Source organism: Eufriesea mexicana, unplaced genomic scaffold (assembly GCF_001483705.2).
Source record: "Eufriesea mexicana isolate 0111107269 unplaced genomic scaffold, ASM148370v2 scaffold3653, whole genome shotgun sequence".
NCBI classification, from domain to species: domain Eukaryota; kingdom Metazoa; phylum Arthropoda; class Insecta; order Hymenoptera; family Apidae; genus Eufriesea; species Eufriesea mexicana.
In genome coordinates, this window is record NW_016911671.1 from 125,728 (window position 1) to 140,656 (window position 14,929).

The 14,929-nt window shown below is 29.4% G+C and overlaps 4 protein-coding genes across 4 annotated transcripts; 2 read left to right on the forward strand and 2 right to left on the reverse strand.

Moving 5' to 3' along the window:
• Positions 1-396: 396 nt before the first annotated feature.
• Positions 397-3,391, reverse strand: asun (integrator complex subunit 13 asun). The gene is made up of 9 exons (XM_017905130.1): positions 3,083-3,391; positions 2,922-2,996; positions 2,566-2,852; positions 2,412-2,502; positions 2,137-2,344; positions 1,687-2,066; positions 1,438-1,599; positions 1,029-1,360; positions 397-949 (listed from the first exon to the last, which is right to left on the reverse strand). The coding sequence occupies exons 1-9, from the start codon at positions 3,296-3,298 to the stop codon at positions 664-666; spliced, it is 2,037 nt and encodes a 678-aa protein (XP_017760619.1). The 5' UTR covers positions 3,299-3,391; the 3' UTR covers positions 397-663.
• Positions 3,392-3,932: 541 nt separating this feature from the next.
• Positions 3,933-5,928, forward strand: sta (stubarista 40S ribosomal protein SA). The gene is made up of 6 exons (XM_017905134.1): positions 3,933-4,007; positions 4,469-4,630; positions 4,705-4,910; positions 5,117-5,404; positions 5,615-5,731; positions 5,804-5,928. The coding sequence occupies exons 2-6, from the start codon at positions 4,498-4,500 to the stop codon at positions 5,879-5,881; spliced, it is 822 nt and encodes a 273-aa protein (XP_017760623.1). The 5' UTR covers positions 3,933-4,007; positions 4,469-4,497; the 3' UTR covers positions 5,882-5,928.
• A 2,831-nt stretch (positions 5,929-8,759) lies between these two features.
• On the reverse strand, positions 8,760-12,307 carry RpL3 (ribosomal protein L3). The gene is made up of 8 exons (XM_017905131.1): positions 12,299-12,307; positions 11,738-11,930; positions 10,630-10,798; positions 10,223-10,358; positions 9,959-10,145; positions 9,526-9,728; positions 9,154-9,309; positions 8,760-8,972 (listed from the first exon to the last, which is right to left on the reverse strand). Exons 1-8 carry the CDS (start codon positions 12,299-12,301, stop codon positions 8,769-8,771), a joined length of 1,251 nt encoding a protein of 416 aa, XP_017760620.1. The 5' UTR covers positions 12,302-12,307; the 3' UTR covers positions 8,760-8,768.
• A 435-nt stretch (positions 12,308-12,742) lies between these two features.
• On the forward strand, positions 12,743-13,635 carry ND-PDSW (NADH dehydrogenase (ubiquinone) PDSW subunit). Its single transcript, XM_017905132.1, has 4 exons — positions 12,743-12,913; positions 12,986-13,121; positions 13,209-13,348; positions 13,427-13,635. Exons 1-4 carry the CDS (start codon positions 12,832-12,834, stop codon positions 13,549-13,551), a joined length of 483 nt encoding a protein of 160 aa, XP_017760621.1. The 5' UTR covers positions 12,743-12,831; the 3' UTR covers positions 13,552-13,635.
• Positions 13,636-14,929: the final 1,294 nt, after the last annotated feature.

Consider the following 14,929-nt stretch of genomic DNA (forward strand, 5'->3'; position numbering starts at 1 on the left):
TCACTCGCATTATATTATGTACAGCAGCAAGCATACCTTCCTCCTTCCTTCCATCGATTAGCGGCGGAATTCCAACCGGGGAGGGAGAGACGATAGAGAGCTATAGTTTCGATGGAGGTCAACGTATCGCGGTGGCTCAGACACCCGGCAGACGTGTCTGCCTCTGTAAAACGCCGAGGGACGAAGGACGCGGGGATGAGAGGCAGAGTGGATCGCTTTCGTTGTACCACTGATACACTTTCGCGCTGCTACTCGTATCTTCGGACGCAGGTGCATGTTGCTCTGCGTCTCTTTCCACCAGATACCACCGGTCGCGTCGCATCCCTTGCATCTTCATCTTCATCTTCATCTTCACTCGTGGATGTTTTAAAACTCCCTATTCCGTTAGAAGTACTCCATTCGTATTTATATTTAGCGATGAATCTGCACACGGGAAAGGTAGTAATCTGGAAAACGATGATACGGGAAAATTGATGTTCTGGGTACGGTGAAATCAGTCAACTAATAATGACAGTTAATAGAAATTGTTATTTCCTGATGGTCGGAGTCACAGCACATTATCCGTGACCAGTGAATGATAACGAATAGTAGTCATTGCAGTTGTTAGAAAACTTAAGTTTACACGCGAACGATATTGATAGGTAATTTTTTCAGTCGAATTATTTAGCCTTCTAAGATGGGCTCACGAGGTTCTCGACCAGTCTCTTTTAAGTTAGGGTACAGTTTCGCTTTAGGGCCGTCGCTGTTCACTCTTCCGTGAAAGTCTGGCTTTCTCTCCTTGGGTGCACTTCGTTGCAACCAAATATCTAATAGACTTTTAGGAACATAGTGACCACCTTTGTGAAGTTGTTTACTAAGGGATATTGATGTACTTGGTGGTGGTGACATCGGTGAATCAGTTGTTGCTCTTATTACGCTAGCCCGAGCAGTTCCATCTTCTTTTCCAAAGCTATGTAAAACGATGCAAAAAATTAATAATTTCGAAATATAGATTTCTTTTAAAGCATGTTGCGAAAATTTATTCTTACCTGTCTAATTCGCGTAACGCTTGGTCCAATTCCACTTTATCTTTATCATCTTTACTTCGTACTTCGAGAAGACAAGTTAGAACCTCAGAATGCGCAGCAGAATTATTCGCGTGGTGTCTCAGAAATGTTTCTAACTCTCCCCATAGCAATCTGTAATGTTCTTCTCTGCGTACACCACCTTTTCCGCCACGACCGCCTCCTATACTTGGCAATGGTAATGTTTCGTGTTTTGCTTCCAATTGTAACAAACTGAAAATCACCTGTTTACATTGCACAACTTCTTCTGCAGTAAGTTCTTCTTTCACCATTAGATCTGGTAATGGGTCGATTAACTATAATGCATAGACACGACATAAATACTGAGATTACGTAAAAATTTATCGATTAAAATTATTTTTTCTATATATACCTGTTTTAAATTAAACATAAGTGTACTAGAAATGGTAATTGGCCAATATTTCGTATGCCTCTCTAATCTGGATCTCATTTTTTCTGCTGGACCTTCGCTATTAGAATTTGTACTTCTTTTTAAAGGCACCAGTACATTATTTCGCATCAATCTTCCAAAATCCTATAATAATTGATATAAGAGTTACAGAAGAATATTCTAAGAAATTAGTCGAGTCTCAAAGAAAATATTTAGATTTTATATATTTACGGTTATTCTATAATCAGTAACACGACCACCACAGCCTTCGCTAATAGAAGGTGGATCTTCTAATACACTTCTAGCAGTAGATAATGTATGGATAAAAATTTCACCACCATGTGCAGCAAGTAAATGAGAAATAGTCTTCCCGCCACTCTTTCTAGCCATTTCAAGCATAACCGATCTACCATTCAATAAAAAATTGATCAAACAAGACGAAGGTCTGCTATTTACGTCTACGGGTGTGATTCTATGCATAGCCGTGCAATTTTGCATTTCAGCTGCACTACATCCGCGGGGTGTACACCATTTTAGAGTCACAGTTTCATATTCTGATCCTTCCTCAAATCTCCTAAATGTTTTAATTAAAGCCGAATCTTGTGGATTTCCTTCAAAAATATTCATATAATAATTTTCTGTCATATTGGATAATTTGTATTTTAAAATTAATAAGGGAACCTTTTAAAATTGCAGAGTGTGCAGCTGACGAATGAAATATCTCGACATCGTAATTCGCAGAAGAACTAGCATTCTGTTCTTCCTTCATTGGTATACCAGTTACTGTTGTACTAGCCAAATCATAATGAGACAAAATTAAGTGAGATAATTTTGAATGTAATGCAGGTGCCTTAATAGAATGTACTTCTACGGTTAATAAAGGTGAAACCTAAAAATATTTACAAAATATTTTATTTGTATAGCATAGAATTTATATGTATAAATAAATTAAGTACCTCTCTTGGTCCTTGACTAGTAACTTGAGATTCGATATTGTTGGGAAAGATATTTAAGATAACTAAGTGACAATAATCTACAGGTATTAAACTGAAAAGATAGATTATAAAATTAATATATATATTACTATATAATATATATTTGAATACTAACTGATCTGAAGCTAAAGCAGTTTTATTTTCTTGAGCTAATTCGTTCAAAAATATATTTTCCAAGTTCTTCATGTTACTATTATCTCGTGCACTTGTGATACATATTACTCTGCCCCTGTTAACAAGTTTACTAGCATTTTCATTTAGCGATGTTCTTTTCTCATGTTGAATTTCTGAACACTCATTAAGTGTTTCGATAGCCACTCTCAAACCGTGTATAACTGAATGATCTTCTCCAGGTTTTGGAGTTTTCGGTGGTACTCCTAAAATAGCTGTGCCATTCATTATCTAAAACCACAATAAACTTAATCAAAAATATTATTTTTATACATAAACATACATAATTTAATGTTTTACATGATTTAAATTTTGCTGTGATGGACTCCATGAATTTAATACATATGCTGCACGGTCGGTTACAACAAATCTTATCTGTAAAGAGCAAAAGAATTAAAAGTACTTTACTTTTCAGTTATACAAATTTTATTTATTAATAATATCTAGTTAAAATAACATACCAATTTTCCAGTTGGAAAAAGATCCCATACTATGCGGCAATATTCCAATGACGCTTCTACACTTGTGGTCCATAAAGATTTACAAACAGGTGCCAAGGGGATCAAGTTTTGACCGCGACTCTTCAGAAAATCAAATTCCAAAGGAGCTTCAGTAGATATGCCAAAATATGGCGTATGATCCAAAACAAAAATAGTTTTATGGTTTGCTGGATACATTATTTTACACCATTTTAAGAAAATGTTTTTTTCATGTATAATATATTACAGTTCATTAATTATACATTTATAGATATGAAGATAATGCTTCGAGAATATCTCATATTATAGGTTAAGGTACAAAATATTCTAAAGACGTTAAAATCATGTAATTTTTTTATTATAATAAAAGTATAATATAATAATCATGTACTAATCATATAATTAAAACAATAATGATGTATAACAATACTATAAGATTATAATATCTTTTATTTAGTTTTATTTTGCAAGTAATTATTTTATAAATATTAATACAATACAATTACTTTTGCGAGATATAAATTAGCTGTACAATATTTATAGTCTTAAATGTAATATACTTAACAAACAAAATAATATGCTTCAACAAATCTTGATAATTTTTTATAGATTTGATTTGTGAAATCTTACGCTTCATTAATATTTAAAATTCCCTCGTGTATTTTAAGTGTATTTCCGTTTTAATCTACCTTCAGTTTTAACAGTATATTTTGAAAAAAATTTAAGTAATATTTTTTAGAAGACAACTGTTTTAGATTGTACAATTTTATTTAGAATTTTTATAATAATATAAACGTACTACATTGAAAAATACAAATTATTTCTTTCTCCTCTTTTCTCATTATAGAACTGAATTAAAGCACTCAACTTCCTTTCCGATTGGAAGTCTCCTAGTGGCATTTGTAACGTAAGTTTGGTGAAATATTTTCTTTTATTTATAACATTTATTTATACGTAAATTTGAAAAAATTATTACTTAAATAACAGCAATTACACAAGGATTAATTTTATATTAAAATTTATAACAGTAATATGTGGTTATAATAAACTTCTATAGTAGCCGCGTTGGTTAATACACGTGGTATTGTTTAAGTGAACTTTTAATAGTAGTAACATATTATAGTTTTATCAAAATTTTGATTTCGCTAAAATTTATACAATTACATTATATTTATTAAATATGCTCAACATATCACTCATTTATTGAAATAAGATTACACGACTAGCTTTCATTACAATTATAAGAATATTTATTTATAACTATTAATATTATGGAAAATAATAAAAATAATATTGTGCATAAATGAAGCAAAATAACTTGAAATATAAAGTTAAAAGCAATTATTACTTAGTAGTGTATATGTTTAGGTTATTCGTAAGTCAACCACAACGTTAAGATGTCAGGAGGTTTAGATGTATTATCCCTCAAAGAGGATGATGTTACTAAAATGTTGGCTGCATATACTCATTTAGGTGCTGAAAATGTTAATTTTCAAATGGAGCAATATGTATACAAGAAAAAAAGTGATGGTAAGTTTTAATTTATCTAACACATAGTACTTAATATAATGTTTGGTATTTTAATATAATATTTTAAAATGCAGGAGTCAGTATTATAAATTTGCGTCACACATGGGAGAAATTATTATTAGCAGCACGTGCTATTGTTGCTATTGAACATCCTAGTGAGGTATTTGTCATCAGTTGTCGTCAAACTGGCCAAAGAGCTGTTCTGAAATTTGCACAGCACACTGGAGCTACTCCTATTGCTGGACGTTTTACTCCTGGTGCTTTCACTAATCAGATTCAGGTTGGTTAATTAGTGTGATATAAATATAATAAAAACAGTAATTATTCATAAGTGAATGATCTACTTTCACACAAATGATGAGCATTAATTTTCCATAATTTATATTTGTTGACACACTTTGGCTTAATCTTTTCTGATTTTATTTGAATGATTAATATTTATGCATTATCAAAGTAGCGTATAATAATGCTAGTAATTATTTTTAGTCTGCTTTCCGTGAACCACGTCTGTTGATTGTTACTGATCCATCTACTGATCATCAGCCTATTACTGAGGCCAGTTATGTGAATATTCCAGTAATTGCTTTTTGTAATACTGATTCACCTCTTCGTTTCGTTGATATTGCAATTCCTTGTAATACAAAGAGTCTTCATTGTGTTGGCCTTATGTGGTGGTTATTAGCAAGAGAAGTACTGAGATTGAGAGGTTCTATTGCTCGTGAAACTAAATGGGACGTCGTTGTCGATTTATTCTTCTACAGAGATCCAGAAGAGGTCAGTTTTTAGTACACCTTATTACAGTCTTATGTATTTAATTTAATTTATATTTATATTCTTATTCTATACATGATGAGAAAGTAGTGTTCTGAAATATATTTGTTGACCTTATTTATATATGGCTTAATGTTTGCTGAATATATTTTTATAACTTATTTGTCTATCAGTATATATTATCAATAAATAAACTATCAAAATGTCTTGTAGGCTGAAAAGGAAGAACAAGCCGCTAAGGAAATTGCACCAGCTAAAGATTTCGCTGGAACAGTTGAAGTTGCAGCAGCTACACAAGCATTCCAAACTAGTGGAGACTGGGCTGCACAGGTAAGGATAAATTATCTTAATTGTAATGTTAAGTTAGAGAAAGAAATTATTATTTGTATTTTTTCTATGTAGACTTCAGAACAATGGTCGACTACTGCACAATCTGCAACAGGACAAAGTTGGGGAGGTGCTACAACAGAGAAATGGTAATTTCATTCTCTTTGATAATTTCATACACTGACGCATTTTGTACAGTGAATGTAATAAAATGATTAAAAATTTCAATCTGTTGTTTTAATATCTTATTTGATAATCCTTCTAATCATTCTTATGTTATACTCTAGAATATAAACTCACAAATATTTCACATATACACATAATGTACTTGATAAAAATCTTCTCTTATTTTGTTATTCTAATTCACCTATTATAAGGAACAGAATGATAGTATTTTTCATAATTAATTTTGAATATGACAATTGCTTTGAAAGTATATAATGCATATACCGTCATTTAAAATTATATATATATATGGAATGTATATATATAGTTTTTTAAATCTATTTTTTATTTTGTATTCATTTTTTGCCTATGAAAACATTGTAAATAAACAATTGTCACTAAAATTTCTTAAAAAATATTTTTTACACTTTTTTATGCTAGTATATAATTATTACAAAATAATAAGAATACTATGCAAGATAAATAGTTTTCTACAGCAATCTTATTTACTACAGAAAGAACATGAAAATATAAATAACCATTAGATACAAGAAATACAAAAGCTAGCGCTCATGTAAGTATCAATTATTAAATTAAACTTTGTATAAGAATGTTGCCAATAACTCCAACTTTGCTGTGCAGCTATAAATGTTCATGAATTAATTACAGAAACTTCGAAATTTATTAATTTTTTTACTGCTGAATTGATTTATTAAGATGTATTAGGAACACATAACCGGAAGAGGTATCTTGTTCGAATAAAAATTGTATCGTTTGCGATCAGCGCCATCTATGATTTTGGACCATTTGTTCCGAAAAGAAATAGGAACATAAAATAGGCGAAGAGGTCGTTGAAGAGCTCACCACGTGACAGATAAGGACAGAGAAAGGATAGAAAAGGACAGAAGGGCTCCGACGGAGAAAAGTTAATAAATTACTCAATTTCCGTAATTAATTTATGAACTTTTATAATTTCATTGCAAAGCTGGAACTTCAGGCAACATTCCTATATAACTTTTGTAAAGAATTTAACTCTAAATTGTAAGTTATTAATTATCGTTTGATGGCGTCTATGATTTCGTAACGGCGACCATCACGATCTTCCGTGAAAATAATTAATACCTAAACGAAACTAGAATCAAAATGTGATCAAAAGTTATATGAGAAGATTCGCAAGAACATTGTTTTTATAATGAGTGTATAAAGATTCATAAATTAATTGCGTAAAGGGTAGTAATTAATGAAAAACCAATGGCGTCTTCGACAACAATTCAAACACTGCGTAGAATAATCATTAATAATTAATTAATTAGGGACCAATTTATATCGAAAAATATATTGGAAAGTTTTTAAAGGATCTGTCTTTACGATGCAATTATAAAAATTCAGAAATTAATCACACATATTGAGTAATTAGTAAATTTTCCACTGTCGACTTGATTTATTAAAATATATTCGGAGCACATAATCAGAGTTAGTAAACTGACATCAGAGCCATCTATGATTTTAAACTCGAAGCTCGAGTTCCGCAACGAGAACACAGACTGCATGACTTTATGCACTCATTATAAAAACAATGTTCTTGCGAATCTTCTCATATAACTTTTGATCACATTTTGATTCTAGTTTCGTTTAGTATTAAATATTTTCACGGAAGGTCGCGATGGTCGTCGTTACGAAATCATAGACGCCATCAAACGATAATTAATAACTTACAATTTAGAGTTAAATTCTTTACAAAAGTTATATAGGAATGTTGTCTGAAGTTCCAGCTTTGCAATGAAATTATAAAAGTTCATAAATTAATTACGGAAATAGAGTAATTTATTAACTTCTCTCCGTCGAAGCCCTTCTATCCTTTTCTGTCACGTGATAAGCTCTTCCACGACCTCCTCGCTTATTCTATGTTCCTATTACTTTTCGGAGCAAATGGTCCAAAATCATAGATGACGCTGATCACAGGCGGTAAAACTTTTATTCGAACTAAATACTAGAAACCAATTCGACAGTAGAAAATTAATAAATTTTCAAGTTTTTGTAATTAATTCATGAACATTTATAGTTGCACAGCAAAGTTGGAATTATAGGCAACATTCTTATACAATGTTTAATTTAATAATTAATACTTACATGAGCGATAAGTTTTGTATTTCCCGTAGTAAATAAGATTGCTATAGAAAAATATTTTTCTTGCATAATATTCTTATTATTTTGTAATAAATATATACTAGCATAAGAAAGCGTAAAAAATAAATTTTTTTATCAAGAAATTTTATTTACAATGTTCTCATAGGTGAAAAATGAATACAAAATAAAAAATAGATTGAAAAATCTACCAACAAACTATGGACGGGAATCGAACCCCAGTCCTTCAACATAAGAATTCTCGAATGCCGGCGTTAGGCCACGACTCCACTTAAAAACTGTTGCAAATGAATTTATAATTGTAGAATAAAATTTTAATCGTACGTATCTTAAAAACTATTAAGTAGTTGCAGATGTGATAAATTTTCTTCAACTGCATGACGATACCTACAAACTTGCAAAGTTTCAACTAAATCGGTGCACTCTCATTGTCCATTTTATAAATTTTTTCTACAATTATATGTTCATTTTAATTCAACTTGTCTACAGAGAATTATATCCTTAAATTTATGTATAATAAATTTTATTCCACTCCTACCTGTAATTCATGATCAGTAAGTTCTTGCGCTTTCTTCACTTGTTTCCTAACAATTCGGGAAATATATTTACCCTCATAAATTTTTAAAAATGAAACTGAATAAGTTGAAGAGTGATAAATAAACGGTAGTTTTCCATACAATTTTTTATTATACATTGCATATATATATATATTAATATGCAAAATAATGAATTAAGCAGTTGTAGCCGATGGTATCGAGGTGGTGGCTTGTGCTTGTGCCTGTTCTTCACGAATACGATCCTTTTTAAGTTGACCCATGAACGAAGCCTTATCAGCAGCAGTTTGGAAGCGACCATGTCCAAATTTAGAACTAGTATCGATAAATTTAAGATTAATCTTTTCCAACGCTGATCGTTTGGTGTGCACCAATAAAGACTGCAAAAATATATGTTTATGTTATACTTGTAGTAAAATAACATAAGATAACTATAAATCTTCATTTCGTATCAGTCCTATCATTAAATATCATTTTAATTTCATAAGTTATTATTTAGCTCTTTATTTTTCATCACAAAAAGTTAACAAGGAATTGCTAAAATCAGTTATAATTTTTTACCTTGCGCAATGTTATCACACGTTTCTTTGGTCCCATACAACAACCTTTAATCATAATGAAATCATTATTCACTTCACCGTAGTGAGGAAATCCTCCCATTGGTGTAATAGTTTTTTCGGTGAGATCATACTCCGTGGAAGCATTATTTTTCACTATCTAAAAAATATTGGAAACTTTTAATAAGTTGTATTGTAACAAATAAATTAATATATAATACATGTCACTTATTTGGAAACCTAAAGTACAATCATTATACTTCAGGTACTATGATCAAGTTATTTATATATGCCTCTTATGAAGTTATCTTCATAAAGAAAGAAGAGTAACATGGGGAAGAGGCATTATTATTTTCTACAAAAAATCTACAAATACCTTGCCATCCTTGGTGTGAATTCCTTGTCCAATTCTATAAATCTTCTTATTCATCTCCGTACGATGATGATATCCCTTTTGACCAGCACGTGCAACAGTAAAGGATACACGGCTTGGATGCCATGCTCCAATACAAGCGACTTTTCTTAAACCTTTATGAGTTTTGCGTGGTAATTTTTTTGTATGCCAACGCGATGTTACACCTACAAAAAATTTTGCATCATATATTATCTTTATTAAAAACATGTGAATGCATAAAAAAAAAACATGAAAATGTATTTAATAATATGAACTTCAGTAGGAAGGCAGCACGAAATATCTTCAAAATGATCAGATACATATATATTGTGCTTTTGTCATCATTTTGTCCATTATCCTTTTTGTGTATTTTTTTCAAAATTACAGTTGAAACAAAAAAATAGAAAATAAATACCTTTATACCCTTTTCCTTTTGTAACACCAATTACATCTATCATTTCATCTGGAGCAAAAACATTACTGACAGGTACTGGTTTCTCCAAATGTTCACGAGCCCATTGAACTTTCTGTTCAATAGTTCCACCATTAAGTTGAATTTCCATTATATGAGCTTTTTTTTGACGTAGTCTTAACAGTTTCATCTATTCGAGAATATATATTTATTAATATAATATACCAAAATTTTATAAAATTATATGAATATTTTTAACAAAATTACCTGCGTGTGTGCGATAATTCGTACAACTTTGCAATACTTAGTGATCTTTTTGAAGTTACTTTCTATGGATTTACGGCCAAGATCATCTTGCCATTTTTTGGAAGCTTTTGTAAATGCCTTCTTCTTACTCTTGTACCTGTAGAAAAAGTAACCACAATGGCTGTCTTTTTGTTCACAATTTACAGGCACCTGCCCCTGTAACGTGCCAGTCTCTTCATAGTGAGCGGAGACTGTACACACTTTGGATTAACCTTTCACAGGAATTACTTCACTTTGAGGTTATATCCAAGTACTCGCTCTCATCAAAATGAGCGGAGAGCTAATTGGTAATTTATTGTAATATGCGTCATGATCTTATATAATAAATATTTAGAATATATAAATATAAAAACAAGTTCTTTTTTTACCAATTTTTATAAAATCGTCTGCGACAATCTTCTGACAAATGTTCCGCCCACACTGTAGTAAGGGCACGTAAACCATGTGGTGTTTCGATGTATCCAACAACACCAACTACAATTACAGGTGGTGTTTCCAAAACAGTAACTGCCTCCACAATTTCTTTTTTATTTACCTCTAAATGAAAAAAACAAAATACAAAATTACATACACAGTTACATGTATAATAAAAATTATCAATGTATTTTCATAAGACTGTGCCAGGCATGGTTTGTCTTAATGATCACCACCCAATGGATTTCAAAAAGATTATGGAATATGCCGTGCCTCCTTGCTCTCTGCAATGCAGAGAACAGAGTTTTTATTCGACACTGCGGTTCAGACCATACTGCCCAAGATCAAGCAGCTCTATCACCGCAACCAAAATTAACAAACACATTCCTGTGCTTATTAAACTGAGGTTATTGTGTCGGATACAGTAATTACAATATGCAGTATAAAATAAGATTACTTACAAATTAATGGTCAAAATTTACTTTAGCAACATTGCCTCAAACCTTTATCTTTGTTTTTTAAAAAATGCCATATTTTATCATTAATAAGAAATATAAAGTAGAGAAATCTGAAAAAGTAACGTTTTTTGCCATTTTTTTACAAAACAAAATTTGAAAAAACAAAGTAAAATGTGAATTCCAATCTAGATGATTTGCAAATGTGACGTAAACATGCAGAATTCAATACAGTGGTACCAACAATTTTTGAAAATATTTTGAAAACTAAGGCCTCGTGGTAATTGTTATTCACGTAAAAATTGTTCAGAATTTCGTCTTTTGTAACATATTTTCATATCATCGGGATCGGTTCCTCCATTCTGAAGTTTTTCAAATTTTATATTTTTTTGTAAAAGAATAACAAGAAGGAGTTGTTTTTTAAACTCTCCTGATCTATATTTCTTACTACTGCTAAAATATAGCATTTTTTGAAAAAAAAAAAAAAAAAAAAAAAAAAAAAAAAAAAAAAAAAAAATAAACTGACTTAGGTTAAAGTCACTGCAGTAATCTTTTATAACATTAATTATGAAGTTGTGTAGTCTTAATATTAAAAAATATTACATACTTGATCCTGGACGATCAGCTTCTCTGACTACGTGAGTCATACCAGATTTGTAACCGATAAAAGCCGTTAAATGTACAGGTTTACTCGGATCATCTTTAGGAAAAGCCTTTACTTTTCCACGATGCCGTTGAGATCTCTTTTTAGGATAAAATCCCATAGACCCATGCCGAGGTGCGCTAAACTTTCTATGCGACTGTAAAAAGAACGTCTTACTATTTATTATTTATATATAATAAATAACAAAAAAAAGAAGTTAATTTACAGATCAGACCGCCCTAGGATTTATCTTCATAAATATTCAGTTTGAAAACCATAAACACTAGTAATATGATCATCATGAGATGTAATAAAAATTGAACACGTGGTTGCTGTACAAGAAACTTGCTTTTATTAATTCTATGTAGTAATTTGATTAATATCTATTGATTAGAAAAGAATATTAAATTAACATTATTAAAAAATTTGATAATCATACACGAATACAAGATTTTTATAAATTAATGTAAAACGCATTATTATGCGAACTATGTTATCTACAATAGCAGTACTACTTCAACTCACCATTTTCGTTGCAACGAAGAAAATGGAGGAATCAGTTCTTGAAGTTTCCTTTTATACCTCTGACCAAATAGGTCTTACCAATATTTTCATTAAAAAGTAACTAGAAATCTAGTATACTTACTTAAAAGAAGATATCAAGTAAACTTATTTAATATATTTAATAGCAATTATTCTTTTGATATTTTATATCTGCATTTAAATTATTTTATGTATTAGTATTTTTGGTAAAAAATAAATAAAATTTTAAATATGATTTTATTATACACTTAAATTTAAGATATACATTTTATTAGAAAATTTAATATCATAACAATTAATTAAAGAAAATAAATAAAATTAATATTGTATGTCATTTAAAAATATCAAAATAGAAAATATTAAATGGAATTGATGATACTATACTATACAGTCTTTTTTATATGCTTAATGCTTGTTCCATGATCCTTGAATTGGGGATCTTATAATTTTGAATATAACTTTCGAAGAAATTGAACAAGTTCTAGTTTGTACTTTCTTAAGTTAATATCCTAAAAATGGATGAAAACAAACATTTTTTGACTTCACTGCCGACAATACTGGGTTTGAAAATAAGGGCAAATATCGAATATATTCGAGGTATTATCTAATCAGTCATTTGGTTATGTTATTAAAGAGATTGATGACAGTATAAATTTATTGTTTTCACAGAACATTTTATTGTACCAAATCAGCAAAAGTACCCGTGGTATCATCAAAAGTTTCAGCGGGTTCCAACAATTGATGAATGCGGTGAATTAGATATAGTTTGTCGTTTGGAAGCTCAGATGCAATTTGAGCGTGATAAGTACATTTCTTATTAAATATTTGTATAAAACTATATTTTTGTATTATAATCTACATACGTTTGTACTAAATATTTTACTGAAACTAGGATGGTTGATGATGAAATTGTTCATATTACAAGACAACGATATCAGCAGTGTTCCTGGTGTTATGGAGCCGATAGCAATAAATATTGTAGTGATTACCGTAAAGTTTATGAAAATACAGCTGCTGCATGGTTTATAAAATGTATGAATACATAAAATTTACAAAATTAGCATTTCTTATTAAGTTTTAATTTTAATTTAATGTTTCAATGAAATATAGATGGAGATATGGCTTATCCCATAAATGTAGTTGAGGCATTTATGAAGCAGAAGCATCGAATGATTTGGGAACGGCGTCATGGTCCAGTTGGTTCTGGCATTACTAATAAAAAGTATGCAATATAAATTATTAATTGATATCTACACTATTGAAATTAAAACTGTGTTAGCATCATTGTAGTTTGTATAAAATGCCAAAATAAACTAATGTATTATATTGTAAGTAACTGCCTTTCATTTTTATAATAATGATCATAAAACTAATATTTAAAATTTATACTTCACAAATTTCATTTTCATGTATTATACTAATTTTTTATCATCTTTTTATAACAACAATATATCTAAACATTTGTAATCTATTGTATAACAAATTATTTTATTCAATCCTTGTTTAGAAGATTCCAATGATTATTTATACTTTACAATTTCCTTTGTATTTGTTATTACAATAAAACTTTCTTATGCAATTATTACAGCATTTTACGCATTTTGACATTCTTTGCATAAAGATCAATTTAATTTTCTATTAGTCAGAATATTATTATGAACTACTTTAAATAAAATTTTCTACAAATAATGCTTTTAACGATGAATATATATGAAAAATGTAAGTGCATAATAATAAATATTTTAGACTCAAATAATAAAAGTATTTTAAAATATAAAAAGAAATCTTACTGTGACTAATAGAAAATCTAAACTGATAAATTTGTACAATTTAAAAAAAAAGTAAAAATTATCACTCTTTTCAGATAAATATAAAATACAATAGAACCCACATGCCTACATAATAAATTTATAACATGTAACAAAGTTATTTCACTTGATCAGAATAAATTAATACAAATTAGATTTAGGAAACATAGTAAAAGTATTAATATATATGACTGTCGTTTAATGAACCATAAATTTTTATACGATTAAATCGATTCATAATTCTTTCATTTCTCTTTAATAACATATTTGTTATTAATAACAAATATTAATAACAAATATTAAATATTAATAACACATTAAAATATTAATAACAAATATGTTATTAAAAAGAAATGAAAGAATCATGAATTGATCTTAATAAAGCAATGTAGTAAACCTAGTGTACAATCTTTTTCTGTGGCAACTAATGCATTTAGCATTTATAATAATAATAATCTTATTGATCCATGCTCTTTCTATTCATCAAATTGTTTGCATACTTTATTTTCATATAAAATATTTCTTAATAATAAAATAAAATATGAGATCAACAAGATCATCTGTATATAATTCAAAGAGAGCAATTTCTTGCCATTCATTCATATCACATATTAAATCTATAAATCATGTATTTTTGTAGGTAAAGAATGCCATCATCAATATCTTTTTCTTCTCTCTGTTTTCACTCAACATTGAAAACAAAATATTTTAGAATAAGCTTGTCATTACTAAAAGTAACGTTAAATATTGAAATTTGATCGATATAAGAGTGTATCTTCTTTTTTTTGTCTTACTTTTGATAAAA